Here is a 22,216-nt window from a genome sequence, read left to right on the forward strand (position 1 = left end):
CAGGAGCCGCAGCCGCCAGTGCCTGGGGGAAGCTTCCAAATTGTTTCATGTATGAATTTGAAACGTTACTGCATCTCAGCACATTGCAGCCTTAGTCAACTGAGCTGTATTTATAGAATAAATGATTAGGAGCTGCAGATATCAGGAGAGGTTTTGTGAAGAAAAAAAAAAGGGAAAAACATGCAGAGTGCCTTTTGATATCATCAGAAATGTTTGATGTATTTATAGCTTTGATAACATCTCAATTATTTTCTCATAGTTTCATTATTTGTTGTTTTTCTTCCTCTATTGATTTGACTAGCTGGTTATGTATTAGAAAAATTTAATAGGTGAAATGCTGTTTCACACAGTAATAGTTTTATAAATCTGTTTTTATTAAATACCCTGTCTGCTAACTGTGTTTGGATTTGTGACTGACTTAAAAAAGATTGTGAACATGTCAAATAAAATACAGCACACAGATGTAACATGCCACCTGTGAATTACTAGATATTAGTGAAGACATAACTCCAAATTACTGTAGTTTGTCTATTGCCTGCTATTCACTAAGCACTCATATTTATCATTTCCTTTTACTATAAATAGTAACATCACTTACTCCATCTTTCTCCATTGGAATAATTATAGGGATGGAGGCAGATAAAGCTTTAACTGTAATCCTGTTTCATAGCTGAGTTGATGTCACTGTAGTTGTTTCAAGTTGCATTTTGATCATTACAAATATGAAAATCTACAGTAAAGCTTGTGAGTTTGGAATCTAAGCTTTTTGGCTGAAACTTAGAAACAGGCAACTTCGTTTCAGAGAAGGAACAGCAAAAGAAACCCTTTTGGCACTTCAAAAAATGTTAATTTTAAATGTTTATTTTATATTTGCCATGAAAGCCAAAAGTTGTGTTTCTTTATTTAATTCACTATAATTCTTGACAGGAAGTCCAGCCAACCATGATTGGAAGGAATCTTCAGCTTTGCCTGGAGTATGATTAAAACCTGAATAGGCACCCCTGTAGCTTGCAGAGTTTAAGAGAGAAGTTTGAGGCTTGGACTGCCCTGACAGAAGCATTGTGCCAATATCTGATGGTCAAAAAGTACTGGACATGGCTTATCTCGATGGGCCTGCTCCCTGTGGCCACTTGAGGAGAACAGTTTGCCTGCCTTCCGTGCATGATCTTTTTCAGTGTTACAGACTGATGTGTGACAGCCTAGGTGGCAAACAGGCTCCCAGAGAGGCAAGGCATTGCCAAATGTGCAGTTCCTGCCTTTCTCTCACTGAACCTGGCATTCCTTGTGTGCTGGGCTCAGTAAGTCTTTCACCTCTCCCAGAGACAAGGTACTACCACCAGCTGCCTGATTGCACCTTGCCTCTGGGAGAGAGTATCTCCCAACTTTGCCTGTTAATTAAAATGAAAGAAGGAAAAATAATGAGAAATAAGAGTTGGCACGCATCTTTACTGAATTGCTAGATCAGAGCATAGTTTTGATTTTTTTCACCAGTTTCAATGTAAACCTTTGCACAAATGTTTGTATAAAATGAGGTTTGAGTTGCCTGGTGCATGAAGGGGTGGATGGTAATTCATGTTGCAGGTCTGAGAGCCAGCAGTGCAGTGAAGATTCACATAAATTGTGCAGCTCATCAAACACTAATTCAGTAGTTCTGCTAATCCAGTTACTCTCTGATTCTGATCAAATTGCTTGAGGCTCTGGCTTATGATGTCCTGACAACTCCAGTTGACACCATTTAAGAATCATTCAGCAGTTCACCTCAGCTGGAACTTACCATGATGTAGCAGCCACAACAGCAGCTGACCTGCATTTGCTCTTCAGCTGCCACAGTTCAAGCTTAAAAGGGTGAAAGTAATATTTGGGTCAGCAAACTGTGAGAGTTTATAGCGTGGTTGATGTTGCTAATATAAGGTTGGCTGAAATTTTACCTATCTCAGGTAATGATTATGCTGAGAAAGAGATAGCAGGTATAAATAATTACAGTAAAAAATTCATGACTTGTACGTTTTTTGATGAATTTAAGTATCGTGAAGTGTTGGGGTTTGAACTTGAAGTGGTATGTGGAAAACAAAACTTCACTTACTAATTCAGCAAATCATTTTCTTATTTGTTATTTAATTTTTTTCACCTGCTTTTTGGATCGTAGACTATTGCTGTCTTAGTTATGAGTGTAACTTAGAACTTCTAATTTTAGACTTTTATGATACTTACTGTAGTATACAGAGCAAGCTATGTACACATTCAGTTTTCATATTTATTGGTAGAAAATATTAATAGTTTATAGTTCTAGGACACTACTATGCTGGATGTAAGCTATTTCCTAGAACTGAGCCAGAGCCATCTGACACAATGTGCAGGCTGATATCAAAAAGCAATTACTTTCTTTACTGCTGGGTTTGAAAATAGTAACATTTTGTTTACCAGCATTACACTGTACAGACTCATTACCTTTACACACAGCAGTAAAGGTTCCCTCTGTTTTCATTTTTAATGGAAAATTTTGGTTGAACTTCAAATCATATAGGCATTGTCTTTTTTCTCTTATTGCCTATTACCAATATTTTACTGTGTGCAAAGAAAATAACTTTTTTTCTGTCCATCTTAAACTCATTTTTGTTGCATTTGAATATCTCCCAAGTATTTAAAAAATAGAGAGGGAATGTTAATCCTTGCAGCTTCTCAGAAAAATGACTGATGGAGTTATTTTGCCCCTAGTTCTGCATTATTCTAGAAGCACTGGCAGAAGTACTGGCAATGCTTGACTGTATTTTTATCTTGTCTTCTTTAGACAAGTAAAGTAAATGTTTCTGATTTCAAAATGGGGGGGGGGGGTGTTAATTATTCTTTGATGTTCCTTCGTCCTGGATGAACCTCTTTTTTTTTTTTTTTTTTACTAGTTCTGGTTTCAGGAGCTTAGGGAAAAAAAAAGGAGGTAGTTTAGCTGTTTAATGTATAGTTGAAGGGCTTTTTACAGAAGAATGGAGGATAAATGCCAGACTAATGGATCTGCACAGCTCAGCATTTGGTGTATACAGTGATTTCTTGGCATGTATATGGAAATGCTGGGGGGTCCTTCAAAAGGCAAGTTATATTTTGTATATATCAGTACTTGCTAGAGTGAGATGGTTTGCTTGTAGTAGTTGAAAGGAATGCAAAGCAAGTTTCAGCTCAAGAACAATTAAAGGAAGAGATGTCCCAGCTGTTAACTCTGCTTTGCCAGAGCAGGAACGCAAAACCAGGGAAATTGCCACAGCTCAGTGGCTGCAACATGTGTTGGGCAGTCAGCACTGTAGTAGAGATCTCTGTGCCAAAGCCAGAGGATGGAATCCTTGGGTATGAACATGCCTTCAAAAGGGCAAGACACTGCTTATCAGCTGATCACTGGAGCAGCTGCTGGAAACTAGGAGTTAAAACCTGGGAGCTGTTGCCTTTCTGAGATTCCACCTGCTCCTGGTTCCTGACCCCACTCAACCTTTGTGCTATGCTGTGTGCTAAATGCTGAATTTGTGCATGTGCTGCAGGCTGCTGACCTTTGTTCTAGACATTACCAGACGCATACAATTAGAAAGAAGTGACAACTTGGCTTCTTTTCCCTCACTTCAATGTAGAGAAAAATTTTGACAGTATGAGTTATCATTAGCTTTTTTTGTAAAAGATGTCTTTTCATAAATTACATGAAGAAAGCCTGAGTATTTGATGTGCTGGCCCTGGAAAGTCTTTGTCTAATATACTTAAGGTTGAAAACAGAGTTTAGCATTTTACAGTAGAAAGCTTTTCTGTAAGATTTCACACTTATGCCTTAGACTTGGGCTAGAAACATTGCAATAAGCATATTGCCCATGCTGTTTTGAAAAAAAAATATGGAAAGAGGTTATGCATTAAAAGAAAAAAGTATAACATACCAAACCTTCTTTTAATATTTGCTTGGATGAGGCATAGTTTTGTTTGCTTTTTAGGGGCTGGGCAAAGGAACACTGTTTTATTTTCTAAGCAGGTTTGTTATTCCCTACTTAATATTTTATCATAGGAAAAAATGCAGCAGTTGCTGGACACCAGTGGAAGATTTTATTATTTTGTAATTGTCTTATAAAAAGTTGAAGTGATTCTGTCCAGAAAAGAAGCAGAGCCATCTCGAAATACATCCACTTGTAGAACTACCATTGACTTCAACAGAAGCAGCACTTTTAGAAAGTTTCTGTAGTATGTTTTCATTGCAGTAGCTTGGAGTCCCCCTTTAGCATTCCAGATTACCAATTAATTGCTTTATATTATTATCATTAGCTGGATTTTTCCTTTACCCAGTAAAATTATACCCTGACCATTTCCTTAGCATTTTTGCATTGATGGTACATTCATTAATCGTTTTCCCTTTGTGTACCTGGCAGTGTTGGGAGTGGTGTGCTCTGTGTAGACTCTAGGAAACAGACCCTGCCTGAAACTTGGTGTCATCATGCTTGCAACTCACATTTTCACTTGCTTCATTTGTGGACTTATGGCTAAACATTCAGGAAAAAAGTTTATCCATTTATGAATAAACTCTCTGGAAAAAAGGATGGCTGGGTGGTCCTCTACCTGTGGGTGTAGAGGCATCCTTTTTCTGAACAAGTGAAAGGGACTGATTCCTTGCCATGTATAGATTCAGGTGGAAATAACTGATTGCAGCACCATATTCTACTGCAGTTCCTGCTTTTTCTTGATCCATCAACCTCCACCCTGGATCTTTCTCTGTGTGTTCTTCACACCAGCAGCTGTCTTGCTATTAAGTCATTGATTTTGATCTTTCTGGTAAAAGAAAAATGAAACTTTCAGCATTAATAATGTCTCATTCTGACGTAAAAAATTACTCCGAGTGACTTAATTGACCTTAGGCCACTCCTTTGTGTCTTCAAGAGTCAGTTATAATCCAGTCATACACACTTTAGCAGCTAACTGAAGTGGAGGATGAGTGTTAACAGCTCTTGAAAAGTTTCCGCATGGCCTTTGTCTGGCAGGAACAAAGGACTGACTGGTGGCTTTTTGAGTAGAAAATACTGAGTCATAACTGGATGTTGAAAATTTTCTTTCCGATACCTGTAGTTTAAAAATCAGCGCGAGTTCTTGTTAATGGAAAATGGAACAGCTGCCCTTTTTATTCTTCAAGGGAAACACCAAGCCAGGATCTCTTCATGATGTTTTCATCTGTTCTCTAAAGACCATTACTGTACTTTTCCTTTCTTCCACTGCATCCTGTCACAAAGGAGATCACAGAGATGTGGCACCAAGTTGTACTTGAGTCACACTGGGATGGCTTGCTGACCTGTGTTTCTTTTCTCTGCTTTTAGCTCTGTTGGGGTTCTCATACTCAAACTGCACCTCACTATCCCTTGCACTGCACTACTTAGTAGTTGTCTAGCTGAGCACAGCAAACATGCAGACGTGGATTTGAGTGATCCTCTGTTCCATGCACATGCCTGCTAAGGGAATAGGTCCTGGGAAGAGCCCAGGAGCAAAGGTATTGTTCAGTGGGCTGATCAGGGTCTACGGCTTGAGCACGATGAGGGGAGATGTTGCTTGACAGCTAAGGTGCGCCTAAAGAGATCCTGATACAGATACGCTGTGTGCTTATTATATGGGGTTTAATGCTTAAGCTCAAGCTGAAGGGACTTTTTTTTAATCTCTGTTAAACAGAATGATCTCAGCAAGGTTTGATAGGAATACTTTGGTTTTGTACATAGACACTCAATTCGGAAGTTGTTTTTCATTTTTTTGATCAATAGATACATAAAGATGACTTGTGTACTTGTATTCTATTATCAGTTGTAGAGAACTTACTCTGCAAAATCAGAGTTCAAACCTTGAATATCTGAACTACTTCTTGGAGATTTTATAGAAGAGAGTATTTACTATTCCAGTAGTCTTCTCTTGGGGAGGTAAAAGTTCACTTTCACTAGGTCTAAAACACCATCTTTGCCACTGTCAGAATAACATCAATTAACTTCTTGATTGGTAGCTCAGACTTTGAATCCAGAAGACAATATGACTTTTAAAAAAGTCTGGGGTTTAGGGGTTTATTTTATGGCCAGCATATCTGGTCAGCTACTGTCCAAGACAATGACAGAGAAATGGTTGTCTTTGTGCACTTCTCATTGTTATGCACTGGCAGGATCGTCATCAGAGGGTCACATTAAAGTTCATTCAATCAAAGCTGTGGCAGGAGCTGGAGTCCGCCTCAGGTCACTTCCATCCTTTGGGATTCGTAGGGCACTACCTGAAGTTATTTGCGTAATTTTATGTCTTAAAAGTGCCATGATACTTCGTAGCAATGATTTCAAAGGAGCAAATCTATATCCAGTGTGTGTGTATTCAATGATTATCCAATTACCTTTCTGTGTTATTGCAACCTTTTGTATGTATCCTCTGGTATCCTCCTAGTTCATTTTCCCTTAGCTGTGATCTATATATAATGTGTATTGTTATCTTCATGTTAGTGGTTATAATTAGGTCTTGTATTTCTCTGCTCATGTGGTTGTGTGCTTGTAATTGTGGGAAGCTCTGCCTCTACATCTGAGATAATCTCTAAAAGCCCTCCCTTGTGCTGCAAGAGTTGTTTAAGTCAGGGTGAGATAAATCTCAGCCAAGAAGTATCTGCTTTTCTTCACTGAAAGGAAAGGGATCCTAGGTAACTCCTATTCATATCTAAATTGGTTAGTTTGGATGAATCCCAACTGAGTCTCGACTTTGTCTCTGTGTGTTGGCCTGGTTTTGGCTAGGATAGAATTAATTTTCTTCTTAGTAGCTGGTACAGTGCTGTGTCTCAGATTTAGTATAAAAATAATGTTGATATGTGTGATAGGTAGTGATGTTATACAGATGTATAAATATATCTGTTAGAAACATATATATATTCCACGTGCACTCAGATGAATATAGGTATATGAAGCCCAACCCAGTTTTGTTACTTACATCCCAGAATCATTTGCAGATTTTTTTTTGAGGCTGTTTTACCAAAAAAAGTCTTAATTTCTAATGTATGAATAGGTTTTATATGATTTACACTCTGGGATATTCTGAAAAAGAGGCACCTAAGATGTACTTTTTTCTGTCTTGAGGGGAAACAAAAGGCATGAAAACTCTCAGCCATGAAGAATGTTCAGATTAGGAATACATAAAGTCTGCATATTGATAATTATTCCTCTCAAAGCTGAATTTTGAAACTTAAGCTGGTGTTTTGGTATAAAACCTTAGATGCAAATGATGAGATGATAACCTAAATGTAATTTCTGAGCTATTTCTGTTTTGTGATTTTAAAGAGATTGTAAATCACTCGTGTTGGAAGGCATGTTATCTCTTTTAAAATACTAGAAATAGAAAGGTATATATATACAGACTGCTTCAAAATCATAATGTTGTATATTTTTAATGGGAATTATTAAAAAGGTAGAAATCTGAGGTTACCACTTCATAGAAGAGAAAACTCTGAGAAAATAAACAGGAAATGAAAATAATAAATAAAATAACACCAGTAACAACAACAAAAAAGTGTTATTTATGATTAGAGGAATGAGGTTTTGAATCAAAAGACAAAACCAGAGAGTGTTCAAGAATGGGGGAAATGTTTCAGCTTGATTTCAAAAAACTTTAGGCAGGGAGAATTCAGACAGTGTTCTCTGAAATGACCAAGATGGAGGAAAAAAGGAGGAGAAACAAGTCATAGATAAACATCTTGAAGTCTGCAGACAGCATTAGGTGGTAGCATGGCTTTTTCAAAAGACAGAATAAAGTTCTTACTGTGTTGTGCAACACACTGAAGAGCTTTATCAAGATATCCTGAATTCAAATAACAGTCATGACAACAGAGAGAATGAAAGATTTACATTTCTTCAATTAGATCATTTGTAATTTGTAATTTTGAGACACAACATACTAGAGATGAGACTGACAAAACCCTCTTGTGTGGTTTAGTGATGAATATGAAGTATTTGTTTGAGTAATTGTTGCTGTGTGTTCCAAATAGTGCAAGTGACTTGCATAGATGGTACAATTTACAGTCACTAAGCTCATCCTTTTGGAAGCTGGATTTCCCCCAATTCTTCTTGTAGATAGCAGAAGAGGAGAATTTAACTGCATCTTTTGATCGAAGTGTTTTCATATGGTTATCGTAGTTTTAAAACACTTGGGAAGGTCTGGACTTTGAGGTCTTGCCTACACTGAAAAGATTTATTTTTTCCCACTTGATTTCTGTGTGGTGCTCCAGACCCAGAATTAAGAGGGTATTTTTCTTTGCTTCCTTTTCTCTCTATTTTGAGCAAAGCTTATAAATTGCAGAATTCCCAAAAGCAAAGCAGTTCTGTTCGCACATCCAGCTTAACCAAACAGTCTCTCACCTGCTGCAAGACCTGTGCTTCTTAACTCCTTCTTTACCCAACTACATGGAAATTCCTTTTAGAGCTGGCTATTTGGCTCACATTCATTTAACAGCCACAAACACGCTTAGTAGCTCACCAAATATGCAATGGAAGTTTAGCTAATTATTCAGTTTCACATCTGGCATGAGCAGAGTTTGCAGAGAAAATTAATTTATTTTAGCCATGAAACATAGAGGCTCATGCTGTGCTTTATTATCTCATAGATTTTTCAGCATCTTATGAGGAATAGATCTTTCTAATTCTCTTTAGGGAGAAACAGTACGACAGGATTTGTCAGGAAAGTTTCAGATTTCTACTCCAAATTAGTAAAGTTTTGGAATATTTCAAGGAAGGGACCCTGTGGATTTTTTTTAAAGGTGCTTTTCTAAGGGAAATAACTATTTCTGTAGACACTGTTATTCTGTAACGTGAAATTGTGAATAATATATTTGTGGATAATTTTGTAGTGGTACTTAGATTTAGCACTTGAAGGTTTTTTGTAAATTTTAGGGATGATGTGTGCTCATCAGCTGTCTGAGATGATAAACAGTGTAATCCAAACTTCAGGCCACAGAGAAAATCTGTGACTTTGAGTTTCCCCTGCTCTCCACATTTGTTCTGAGAACCATACTTTGGTGAACTGTGGGGGGTTTTTTAGGGGAAGGTGTACAGTTTCAATTTGTCCATGATTTCTAAGAGTGCTAAGGTACTAAACACGGGAATATACATGAAAACTCAAAGCCTTTCTTGTTAGCCATACTTTGAACGCTTAAAATTGTATGAATTAATGGATTGTGTTTGCAGAGTGTTCTTTTTGGTCCTTTATCTCCATCAACACAGTTGCTACCTTAGAGGCCTATGGTTTGGAAAGCTCTTGGGCCTTTTCAGGGCCACGTGGCTCAGACAAATGCTTCTCCAGTCTCACTCTGACTTCTCTTTTGACTAGCCAGTGTTTTATCCAGGTTCTGTGTGTTTTATTGAACCAACTTTTGGTTTTGCACACAGAAATGAGAACAAAAATATGTTTTCAATTGTGCCTAATTGGTAAGGCTATAATTTTCCTCTTATATTTCTCTGAGTGGACACATAGCAAAACTTGATGGCATTTGAATAGTGGAAATATAAATAGCTTGTAATTTTCATTATATGGTTATTGCTATAGCATGCAAAATTTCTGAACACCGATGATAATCTGATATTTTTATTGTGATTTTTGTTTTTAAAGGGCACTATGAGGAGGTATATGATAACCAGCTTAGCTTGGCCTGCTTTTTCAATGAGCCTGAGGACAAATGGTTAAGTAACTACTTTTATGAGCAAAGCTTTAACACTGCTCAGTTAGTAGAAATTGATGGTGGGAAGAGAAAAGCACAAGCATATGTAAACATGGGCCTCATCAATGAAGAACGAGGTAAGTCACTGACATCATAAAGCTGCATTGGATGGCATCTGGGCTGAATTAAAAGAGCTGTAGACATGTAATTCTGTAAAGTTTAATCCTGCTTCCAATTTACACTTAGATAAACAGCCTGTATTTTTGTGTTCTTTTTAAAATTACATTCTTGGTTCTCTTGACTGCAAGTGACACCCTCTTTGTTCATACGTGACTGCCACATTGGTGTTGGCTTCAGACTTAGACCTCACCACAAGCTCCATGTCTCCATACACATCCTTAAACTGTGAGTCTCTGAAATTAGAGGATATTAATAGAAATAACTAGAATCATAGAACAACCCTGGCTCTGAGGGACCTTGACAGATCATCTGATCCAACCTTTCATGGAAAGAGAGCCTAAATGAGGTTATTTTAGCACCCTGTCAATTGCATCTTAAAAACCTCCAGTGATGGGGACTCTACCACATCCCTGGGGAGCCTGTTGCAGTGAACAGTTGTTCTCACTGTAAACAATATTGCTTTCTTATATCAAAATGAACCTTGTTTCTGTATTTAAAAGCATATATTCCCTTTCATGGCAGAGGGGTTTGTGTGTGGATAGCAGTCTGAGTATAAAAGAATTGTTTTCCTCTGTTTGCATAAAATCCTTTCATGTTGTGAGAAGACAAGCAATAAGTGAGCCTCAAGTAATTGAATAAAGCCTGTCTTCCAGTTCTAATTTGTAAGTGTACTGCATGCCTAACTATTGCTTAAAATATGTGATTTGTGTAGCCACTATGGTTTTGTTTATAAACTTGACTGTGGGTTCAAACAATTCCAACTCTGAATTCAACTTGTGGCTGGTTTCTCGTATAAAGTGGCTTCACTTAAAAAAAAAAAAAGATGATTCACAGAAATTGAAATATTTTGTGGAAATAGTTTAATTCTATTAAATGTCTGACAGAATGGGTGTGGAAAGATGGCCCAATTTCCCAGCAAAAGCCTGCAGCCTTTCTTTTCTTTTTCTTTTTCTTTTTTTTTTTTTTTTTAATTGAAAGGATGCTGTCCTATTTTTTCCTCTTGTTCTCTTACAGCTGACACATCACACCTTTTTTATATTTCCTCACATCTTTCTGGACTACTGGTCATTCACACTGTTTCCTGTGAACTGTTGCCTTATTTTTATTGCCTGCAACACCCAGACCTGGATTCAGTTTTAAAACCTGAGCACATACCAATAATCAGTAAAATGGAAGGATTACTTTTCTTACACATGGTATTTTTATTTGCGATTGCAGGTATGACATCTACTTTCTATATTTCAGCATGGGTTGCATACTGATAGTTCATGACCTTCAGTAATCTCTAAGTTATTTTCTGAAGATCTGTTAACTACCTGTCCTGTTCTAAGGTCTCCAGTTAGTTGTACCTAAATGCAGTTTGTTGCGTCCTGTGTTTTGGTGGTGGTTTCTAGAAATTGTCAGGATTGTTTTGATTTCTGAAGTTACCCTTCAGCATGCTTTCGCTTCTTCCTGGTTTGATATAATTAGAACATTTACAAGTATTTTTCTATCCTGTAAATCAAATCCTTAATGAAAACACTAAGTAATAAACTGGACATAGGGGAGGCACCTGTGGAACCACACTGAATACCTTTTTGTTGGAGTGAAAGCTCCTCTGGACTCAGGCCCAGAGGGAAGCCAAAGCCCAGGGATTGAATTAAAACCTTTGGACAAGCTGAGATACATGAAGCCACACCAAAATGAAATAGAAATATAGATTTTTAACTTTTAGTAGAAATATATGCTAAGTCCCTTAAACATTAAAAAGCTGTAGCAGAGACCTTAAACACAGTTCTTGCTGCAGCAGTGTTACCTTTTCACAGAATTTTTTACTTTAAACAAAATATAAATAGAATTATACTGTTCACGTTTTTTAGACAGAATGTTCACATAAGCCATAAGAACTGATAGAAGCTGTATATGCAAATCTGTGTAATACCTATGTAACACTTGTGTAAGACTTACAACTGTTAGAATTAGACCAGAATAGGTTAAGAAAAGAAAAACTAGAATCGTGTGTTAATCTTATTGGTCAATTAACAAATATAATCCACATTTCTGTGAGAAAAAATATATGGAGCATATAGAGCATATAGAAGAAGCTGGTTTTGCCTGCTGTTGCTGCTGCTGCTTGGCTTTATCATGTAACCCCCTTTGGACTCTGCCTTCAAGAAAGCTATGAGACTATGAAATAAAGAATTTAGCAGAACAGCAGCCTCCTCTGCTCTTTTACCCTGGTCCAAGAAGGAAGGGTATCCCATCAAAAGCTCAACACCTTTTTCCACACTCAGTGAACTACTGATAACGAAGGTCTAGGTAGGATTTCCTAACTCATTTGCACTCACCTGATAGCAGCTGCAGGTGAACTGTGTTTCCCTAATGCTTTACACAGAAGTTATACAACAGTGAGAAAGGAATTTATTAACTTAAATAGAAGATTGGCTTGATGATATCCACTCTTGAGATATTGACATTAGCTATAATATTTTCATGTTTTCTTTAAATGCTTGGTAATAATCTGATTGATTACTTACTTACTCCAGTGTTGTTTTGTTCTAGGAAATGAAGTTGATCAAAATCCGGTTTCCCAGTTGATAATATAGCAGTTGCTTAAAGCCCAGCTGGTCACAACCAAATCATTTTTACTTGGGATGAAAAATGCTTAGTTAGGTTATCTACTTCTTATTCAGTAGAATAAAATTGCTGAAAAATTGCTGGATTTTAATTTTTTTTGCAATCTTTTCACTTGATCCTTGAGTTACTAAAAATTAAAATTTTAAGAAGGTGCAGACAAGCAAACATTTGTATCTACTTGTAATTTTGAAGGCTCTGAGTGTGACTCACTACTGTTATCTAAGCACTGCCTAGAAGAAAACATTTTCTACTTTTATGATGTCTTAAGCAAAAGTTGTTAAATACTTATATATCTTGAGGCCCACCACAAAAGCATGTAAGTAAAGTTATGATATAGCAATATTTCCCTTAGTAAAGAGAGATAAAGCAAAGTGGATTTTTACTGCCCAGGGTAAAGCTCCACTGAATCTATGGGGTCTGTCTGTTACAAGTATTTTCTTTCCATAGAGAGAGAGGTAAAAAAATAAGGAAGCTGAGAGAGTAAGCATAGGATTTGCTTTGAGGGACTGCTGAGGAAAAAAAATAGCAGATGTATTCCATGCTCTTTTTATTTCCAAGGGTGAAAAATTGATCCAAGGGTGAGTTTTGACTGGAGAAAAAGTGTAAGAGCAGATGTTGGCTTGGCATTGTATAATATTGCATCAGTATTCATGGTGTTATAAATAAAATTTTAATTCTGCCATTTTATATTTTTTTTCAGTTATTTACAATTTTGTAATTAATTTTTGAACCAAATTAGCCAGATGCCCACTTCTATGGGAGTGTATCTAAGGGACTAAATGTAAACATCTGGTCCCAGTTCTTTTCAGTTCTCTCATCCAGTAGTGTATTTTTCATTACTTGGGAAAGGAAGCTGTCTATATATGCTTAGGACTGATTGCTTGGGAGTATAAAGTTAAACATGGACTTGTAAAGATTGTTGTTTGCCTTGGAAGAAAATCAATAAATTTGCCGGGTAATTTTTGTGTAATCAAATTTAAAGTTCTTTGACTTTCAGCCTGGTCCCTGTCCTAAAGGCTGGATATAACCTTATGTTCATTAATCTTCAAAGCTAAATATTTGAGGTGTCAGTGGTGTAGACTTCAGTCATGATATTTGGATGCAGGCCATTAGTAGCTGCCAGTAAGGGAAAGAAAACAATAATAAGTGAGTAGGCTGCTACAGATACAAATGGAACATTCTGCTTGGAGCAAGCATGATTATAATGGCCTTTCTTCACAGAATGAGATTTTTAACCTCTTCTCTAAAATAGTCTGCCTGTAAAATAAGGTCTGAAGCATTCATTGATTATTGTAGGAGTGTTCGTATTATGATACTGTTCAATTAGCTGTGCTCCCTAGTTTGTCTTTCCTCAGAGGGCTGATAATAAGTCATTTTATTACTTTAGTTACTCATTATTTTACTATAGTTGCTCATTTATTACTTTTTTTTAATAGCTCTTTAATGTGCTGATGTCACTTTACAGACACTGAAAATGCAATGACCTAACACATTTTTCTCACATGAACTGCAGAATTACTTGTTGTCCAAGTAAGCACAGGCTTTGCGATAGAAACTCTCTTCGGAAATACAAGTTTTAAAATAAATGTTTTTCTTCCTGTGCTTTGAATACATTTTCAGAAGTAATATCAGTCATTATAAATGCGTACAACTTTCTGCATTTCAGAGAGTAAGCTTATAATCATAGTTTATGACAGACTGTATTATTATTAACTTTCTGCTGAATTGTCAACTTGAGGTTTACACTGTTGTATCCTGCAGAAGAAACAGTGTGAGTGCACTGACAAACACAATGTCTAGTATTGTTTTGTATAGGTTCTTACGTCATTGCAATATTTGAGTGCTTTCAGTTTTGTACTAAATGCTTACCAGCTATCATGCATGAGGTGATATACACCTTATATATTTGCATTCCAAAGTTTAAGATAACTTACATCAATAAAAAGAGCAGTCTGGGGAAAACAAGGAATTTTTACTTGTTGGAGCTATTTGCTTCAAATAAGTTACAACAAAACTGGATCAATTTCTATATTATTCAAAAGCATAGCAAAAGCAGACATCTGAAATTAGGGTACCTGTCAGCTGCAGTACTTGGAAACGTTTCTGGATACTTTTAAATAACTAGTTTGAGAAAGCATGTAAGTATCACAGTAGAGTCCAGTGAATAAAACTTTCACAATGAGTTACAAAACTCTATCAGTGCCACGCCAGAAACTGGATCTCCCCTGGTATGAGAGCTGAGGGGTGTGTGGAAGTGATGCCATTAGTCTCAAGGCAGCGGTGACTTTGAATTAGTCATCAGGTTTATATTCTGCTAGCATGTAAGGATCAACAAAATTGGAGGTAATACTTTATCTGTAGTCTTTACAGGCTGAAAAGATTAAAGACAGGTGGAACTAGTGAGAGAAAGGGACTGAGTACAAAGCAAATAGCAATGCTGGTAATTTCAGAGCTGATTCCCACAACATACAGCTGATCCAGAAACCCAGTTTTGTCCAACTTTGTGTGTTTTTTTAGATTGCAAATCTTAGGAGACCTTGATAATGAGTTCCTTTAGTCCTTTCTAAACTAAGCTTAGGGATTTCAAAGATATGCCATATTCTGCAATTTAATGAAGGGTTTATAAGTGTTCAGTCCTAATCCAACTCTGCCTTGATTATAAACAATGTTAAGGTCTGATTGCTTTTCAAACAGAGCAATGTTATGCCAGAGTTGATTACTTCTGATCCCCTTGCACCTGCCTCAAAAATATTAATAAATTGCACCTGATTTGTTTGAAAAGGTATAGTTGTTTTATCTGTGATCATGGATAAAATACAATCTATTTTGTATGTTGGAATTTAATAGAAACTTTTCTGGGTGAAGGACCTACTGAACACAACAGACTTGTAAGTTTAATTCATTTCTTGGGGAAAAAAACACCACAGGATTCTTGCAGACTTTAACAATCTCAATTGAGACTGAGGTGTAGGATTTTGCCTATCAGTTTGCCGTCATATTGAAATTCAAATTTTTATCAAGGCATTGCAGAAGTTGATGGAAAGATTCTGATTGTGTGTTAGGGGCATTTCACAGAATGGCTGGATTGGAAGGAACCTCTGAAGATCATCTAGTCCAATTGCCCTGCCAAAGCGCGTAGACCTGAAACAGGTTGCACAGGATAGCTTTGAGTTATGAAGCTTAAGTATTAATTACTAGATATATTTGCTTTAAAACGACTCCAAGATGGTTCATGACATCTCTTGATTTTAGAACATAAAGTCTAAACTGTTTATTTACTTGTTCTTAGTCAAGAAATTCTTGCTAAGAATCCATTCTTACTAAGAAATTGTTGATTTTGTATTTAGAATTGTTTATGGCAAGTGTTTTTTAATTGAAAACTGTAATGTATGAATAATTGAGAGAAGCTCAGCATAAATTCTTGAGTATCTATGCAGAGGAAATATGCACGTTTAAGCAGAATTTCCCCAATTGGTTTGCCTTCAGGCAGAAATCATTTATATTCACATATAAAAAAGAGAATGTTAATATTGCAAAATGAAGTACTAAAAAGGTTTAAAAAGGCAAAAGTTAAAATGGCTTATTAAATTTCATATGCTTTTGTGTGTGCACATTTTGCAACTTTATTTTAATTACATAAAAATATAGTTTCTTTTTAGGAGATTCCTAAGTATAGCCAGAATAAAATTCACCTGTGGGATGGGTGGCCCATGGGCACCTTCTACATTAATAGAGCTTTATGTTGTTATCTGTGCAGCAAGTCTGCCAAGCCCACTTAAACAGCAAATCCTCCATAGTATAATGGAGAAATGCCCTGCTTTACAATCTGATTGCATAGTTGCAAACAGCTGGTAAATAAAACAAACCAGGGTGACAGCATTTGTGAGGAGAGATTAATTTGTTCCTCACTACCTGTGGAGTGCAAAGCTGTCACTGATAGCAGAATTGCTGCATTTGTCCAGCCTGTCTATTTAACAATGTTATGTTTCCACCATAAGGCCCAGTATCTCAGATCTCCATACTGTTGTATCCACAAGCCCAGGTCAGACACTGGAAGAAGCCAGCCTAAAATGAATCCCACCTCTTTGTTCAGGAACAAAAGCAGCTCATATTATCAGCTAAAAGATAGGTTTTGTCTATTCTTGTGTCTGTATTGGAGATTCCTTTATGTAAGCAACTTGTCTTGGTTTAAAATGATACCCAGTGAAGTTTGTGATTTTTGTTAAAACACAACCTCATCATTATATTTCTCTTTCTTTTTATAGTGAGAATTGTCACTGTGTGGGCCAAAAAGGGGAAAAGGATTTAAATATATAAACTCCTATGTATTTTTTTTTTATAGGAAGCTTGTGTGCTAGTTAAAACATGACAGTGACTTAAAGGAGAGCCATAGTTCTAGAGATTTAGAGATTCTCTATCCTTTTGGGCAGGAACCTGTTTGTTCTGCATTTATACAGTACCATTTCCTGTGTGCTTCTACAGCACTTGTACTTGGTGAGTACTGTGAATACATTTATCAGTGTGTGCTGTGATAAACTAAAGCTGGATGAGAACATGCTGCTCCCTGGCCAAGCAGAGTGCTGCTGTCTCAACATGTACAGCAAGTTCTTCCTGTCTTTCTGTCTGTCTGGAATTTGGATCAATGTCTATCCTCAAGATATTAATCTTTTTTAAAGTGGTGGGAACCTGCTGTCCTACTGACTTCTTACCAAATTAGCTTGCAATTCACTCCGAAAGTAGCTGAAGAGCAGGATGATCATATGGGCTTGTTCCCTGTGGAACATAAAAGTGTCTTTTTGTACTCTTCATTGTCTGGAGGGAACATACATATTTATATGACAGACCAAATCCAGTAGTAACCAAATCCCATTGGTTTATCATGATATTCCCCCCTCCTTGCCCCACATTGCATATCCCAAACTACTAACTAACTTCTCAGATTTATTCCTAGTTGTGATTATAGTTTTCCAAACTGCTTTTTCAGAAAAAGGCATGCAGGAATAGTTCAGACCTGTAAACATACTCACTTGATTCCAAATCCCATGTCTTTGACTACATAAACCTGTTGCTAAATTTTACACTCATGTAGAGACATATATTTTAAAAGAGTTTCCACATTAGGGAACTTTAAAGACATAAAGAAGCCTTCCCTTAATGGGACATGGAATTCTGCATGCTCAGTTTGACCATTTAAGGCACTTCCAGACCTTGATTTTCACCACATCAACTGAAGCTAATTCTCCTCTGTTTTTCTGCACTATCTCACAAAGTGATTATATTGTTTTGCTGATTGCTTAAGAATTGAATATATAAGTTGGCTGGGAAAAACTTGATTGTAGAGCATAATTTTAAAAATTTAAGCAGCAAATTGCTAGGAGTTAGTCTTTGGATATGCTGCTTTTCTCTGCCAGCCAGTAGCAGACAGAAGCAGCCATAAATCCTGCTGGATTCTTGGGAGGACAGATTTTAAAGGTTTATTAAATAACTGAGCTTATCCTCCTGCAAGTGCAGAAAGTAGTTCCCTAGTAAATGGCATCTTATTATTACAGGGTTGTTACTGGTATTGAGCTACAACTACTGTCTTGAATTGTTGTTATAGGAATTAGGAATGTTTTCAGTTCAAATTAGCATAGTCTTAAGAAAATCTGGAAAAAGTTTCTGAATATGCAACATGAAAGCAGAAGGGGTCTGTTAAGTTCATAAAAATATTTTTCATAAAATTTTTTTTATTCTTATTTTTAAAAGGTATTGGTAGGTAATGAAGATATTTTGAATGAGAGAACTCAGGTAGAATTCTGTAGTGTTCCTATTTTCAATTCTGAAATGAAATCCAGTGAAAATGTAATGCTTTCTACACGCTTTTGCTTCCGTTGATTTAAATCAAGGTTTATTATTAAGCACAGGAAAGTAATAATATTCTTTACACTAAGAAAAACTTAAGTTTCCTTAATCCTTTCATGGTCACTCCCACTTTCCTACCCTGTTCTTCAAATGGAGAAACTTTTAGTCCTGATATAATAACTGGGGAGAGGTCTGTATTCTTGCTTTCTAATAAGCTCTTCAAAATATTCACAGCAGTGCACAGGTGCTAATTCTAAAATGTCATTTTCATTAAAAGTTTTGACATATGAAAAAAGATCCTAAATTAGTTTCCATTCTTAGGAGTTCAGTGATTGTAAAGTTCATTTTCAAGTCATGAAACTACTGGAAAAAAATGATTGCTGTCTACATTGAACTATGAAATCAAAATATTTTAGAAAAAACATTTGCTGTGTGCTTGAATATAACGTGTAGCACTCAGGTGAACTGTTTATATAGACACTTCTGTACCAATCATATTCTAAATGTTTTTGGTATCAAATATTGGTCTGTTTGCTTTATGTGCATGTTCATAAGACTATGACATTTAATGAAGAGATCTTTTTAAAGTATGGATAGCCATGAGTAAATTATACTGTGTTTGATCTGTGTTAAAGATTCAAAGTCCAAGATATTTGAATAGAACTTAGAATAAAAATGTAATTAGGTTACATCCCCAAAGTCTGATATATCTTTAAACAAGACTGCAAATGAAACTTTATTAAAACTTCAAATGAATTATTTCTTTGCTTTTTTAAATTCTTTTTCCCTTTCTTCTCTTTCATGTCTATTACTGACATTGCTGCTTGTATTTTACCTGTCTTTTCCAGGGTGTTTTAATTATTTACTGCTTAATGACTAGTACTGAGATGAAGCTGCCCTCTCACTCATGGGTTTTTTTTTTCTTTGCTTCAAAGCTTTGAGAAGTCTTGGACTACTCTAGCTGGACCAGCAGTTGTCATAAACTTTCCTGGAGGCAGTGTTTCCTTTCAGTAATTGATAAAGGAGCCTGTTTCCAGAGGTGCCTATCCAGTGTCACTGGGAGCTGATGGAATTGCATGTCCTCAGCCATTACCAATGATCTGTAGAAGCCATAGGTAAAGCAAACATGAAGCTGTTAATAAAAATATATGTTACTCTTCAGAGGATCATTCAGGTTGGTTGGGATCTTAGCAGGTCATTAGTCCAGCTGCTACTCAAAGTACACTTCTGAAGTAAATCATCTGCACCACAGAACAGCTCCAGTGCTGGAGCACTGCATCTGATAATAAATTTATTATTGGAACCTATGAAGAGTAAGGGGAACTGGGTAGAATCTGAACAAAATGTAAACACTGCCAAAAGAAGTATTTAAACCAAGGCAAGTATTTGACTTGACATAGCAAAAAAAGTAATTTAGTGAAACTAATCTGCTTCAGTGTCACTTTCTCCATTTAAAAGATAATGATTGTATTAATCTTTGAGGTTAAATATAATAGAACTAAATGAAAACAAGTTATATTGAATTTAAACTCTCAAGCCCTAAGAAACGGAGGTGCAAAAGTATGTGCCATTCATCACTGAGTTTTCTGGTGCCTTTTCTTTCTGCACCTATAGACATAGAAATATTTGTGGAACCTGAAATGGGAGCATCCCACTGAATGTGGGCCCACTCTCATCCAGAGCCTGGAGCCTTACAGTGTGAGCTTCCTGGATGCGTTTTGCATCCTTGGTAGTCTTTGCATATGAAAGCACTTTGATGCTCTGCAAACGTGAAAGAAGGCTTGAATATTATTGTGAAGCAAGAATTCTATTCTCTCTAAAATGGGTGTGTGATGATTTAGCTAATGTTCAACATTGTTTGCAATGTTGTCCTCTAGATTAAAATTGATGTATATCAAAAAGTGTTAATTTATATATAATCAAACAAATCAGAAGAAGGCATCTGACAAGTGCTGCTTTCATAAAATGTGTTAACCTAAAAAGATAAAGGAATTTTAATTGTAAACCAGAATTTTGTGTGTTGGTCCATTTGAATATGAATGTAAGACAGACAAGTTAGTGGAATTTTCACTTGGGGCCTGTGTGGTTGTCTTTTTTTTTTTCCCTTGCTGGTCCCCAGTACCCCATTCCCAAAGCAGCTGTCATTTCAGCTGCCTGTGGGAAAACCCTCTTGTCTGCAGCTCAGTAGTGCTGGCAGCAGAAGGGGAAGGGATTAGAGAGCAGCCAGGCAACCAGAAAAGCCAGCATTATCCCTACCTTGTGAGGTGTCTCTGGGAGAACCCTTTAAGCAACACGTTTTTAGAACACGTTTGACATCGCTGTGTGCTGGTGGTGTGATACAGCACGTGTGAACTGTCCTTCTGTGGATTCTGCAGTCTGCACTGCCCTCTAGGTTTGTATAGGTGTATTTTGAGTGCTTGAGCTTTAAGGCAAGTAATATAGGTCCTCAGAGGACAAGACTATATATGCTCTAATGCTCACTGGATTACTACAGTTATGATTTTCTTTCCAGACAACACACATTTGTTTAAGTAATGTCAACAGAAATAATGTACCATCCTCTAAACTGCAATACCAAGGACTAGCCTGGCAGTTCTTCACCCAGAGAAGGGAAGATAAAATATTGTCTGTTTGCGCTGCAGTCAGTCCACCAATGCTACATCTCAGGTTGTGTGAAGCTCAACTTTCCTTTTCTCTCTTCCTTTCTCCTTTGTGTCCTCAAGTGTTCTACTTCTCAGGCATGATTTCAGCTCACCTTAGGCAACTTGGACTCCAGGTAAGGTCTGCTGGTGCATTGTCAAACTGGAGAAATGGTCAGAATACCCTGTGGTGAGCCAGCATGGTCATTGCAACATTCTTATGAGCTGCCTATGTCATTTGGTCAAGCTCATGGTGGAATCTTTCTGAAAAAAAAAAAGCTTCTGTAAAGTAAATTAATATAAGGTTTTATCCATTATCTTTAAAATATTCGCTTTGATTGTTGTCTGATGGTTGGTTTTGTTTGAGATGGATCTTGCAGAGTTACGAAACCGCAAAATTTTATCTTAAATCCCTTCCGCAATTTTTTTCTTGTTTTTTCAGCAGGCACGTGAATTCAGGTTATTGCATGTGAGAGCTGTCCCAGTGGCTTCTTTACAGTTAATTTTACCTCAGGAGTCTGAGGTGGTTCAACTGTTTGCTGAATGAGAGCCCTGTTTTATGTTTCTTGTGAACACACCTCTGTTAAACACTTTTGTAACAATCTCTGTAGATAGAAAACTGTAGCAGATTTAAGTATTTCAGCGTGAATAGTGCTGTCAAAATTGAATGTAGAAACTGAGCATAATACAAGTGGTTCAAGCAGTTAGACCAAACTGTAAGTATATATCTTTTGAAAGATAATAACATTTTTGGTTTTCGTTACCATTAACTGATGCTTCAACCAGATTTTGTGTTCTCATTGTATAGTGAAATAACTGATGGCAGGAGATGCTCTTGATTAAAACATACCACAATAAAGTTTATTGTTCCTTTAGGTTGTTGTTTTTATCTACAGTGGAATATTTTCTGAAGCCCTGTACAACTGTTTGCAATTTAGAATTAAATGTGCTTTCTGCTTCTAGTGGTGCTGCTGAGGCAGGGTACCTAACAGACCTGTCACTTTTCTTGTGCAGTTGTTTCTGTGGCATTATTTTCATTGGCAAATATTCGAGCTGATAGAAAAGGAAATCATTAGGTGCTCTCAGTATTGCTGAGGCATGGAGCTAGAGCAGGTCAGTCACTGCATTTTGCAGATTGTGACATTTTAAATTACCTGTACACTACTGAAAGCAATCTGTGGACCTAATTAACACCTCACCTAATTAAAGTCAGGACTGTATGTAGAGAATTCTAGATAGTTTAGCACTGCCTTTATTTATTAAATACCACACTATTCAAATT

The 22,216-nt window shown here is 36.7% G+C and overlaps 1 protein-coding gene across 2 annotated transcripts in view; it reads left to right on the forward strand.

Annotated features, from left to right (window-relative positions):
• TTC29 (tetratricopeptide repeat domain 29) overlaps positions 1–22,216 on the forward strand; it is a 118,116-nt gene that overhangs the window by 19,089 nt on the left and 76,811 nt on the right. For both annotated transcript variants that reach the window (XM_017744279.1, XM_017744280.1), the window contains one exon: positions 9,610–9,795. In XM_017744279.1, coding sequence (XP_017599768.1) covers positions 9,610–9,795 — 186 coding nt within the window. The remainder of the gene's footprint in view (positions 1–9,609; positions 9,796–22,216) is intronic.

This window comes from Corvus brachyrhynchos, unplaced genomic scaffold (assembly GCF_000691975.1).
Source record: "Corvus brachyrhynchos isolate BGI_N302 unplaced genomic scaffold, ASM69197v1 scaffold229, whole genome shotgun sequence".
NCBI lineage: Eukaryota > Metazoa > Chordata > Aves > Passeriformes > Corvidae > Corvus > Corvus brachyrhynchos.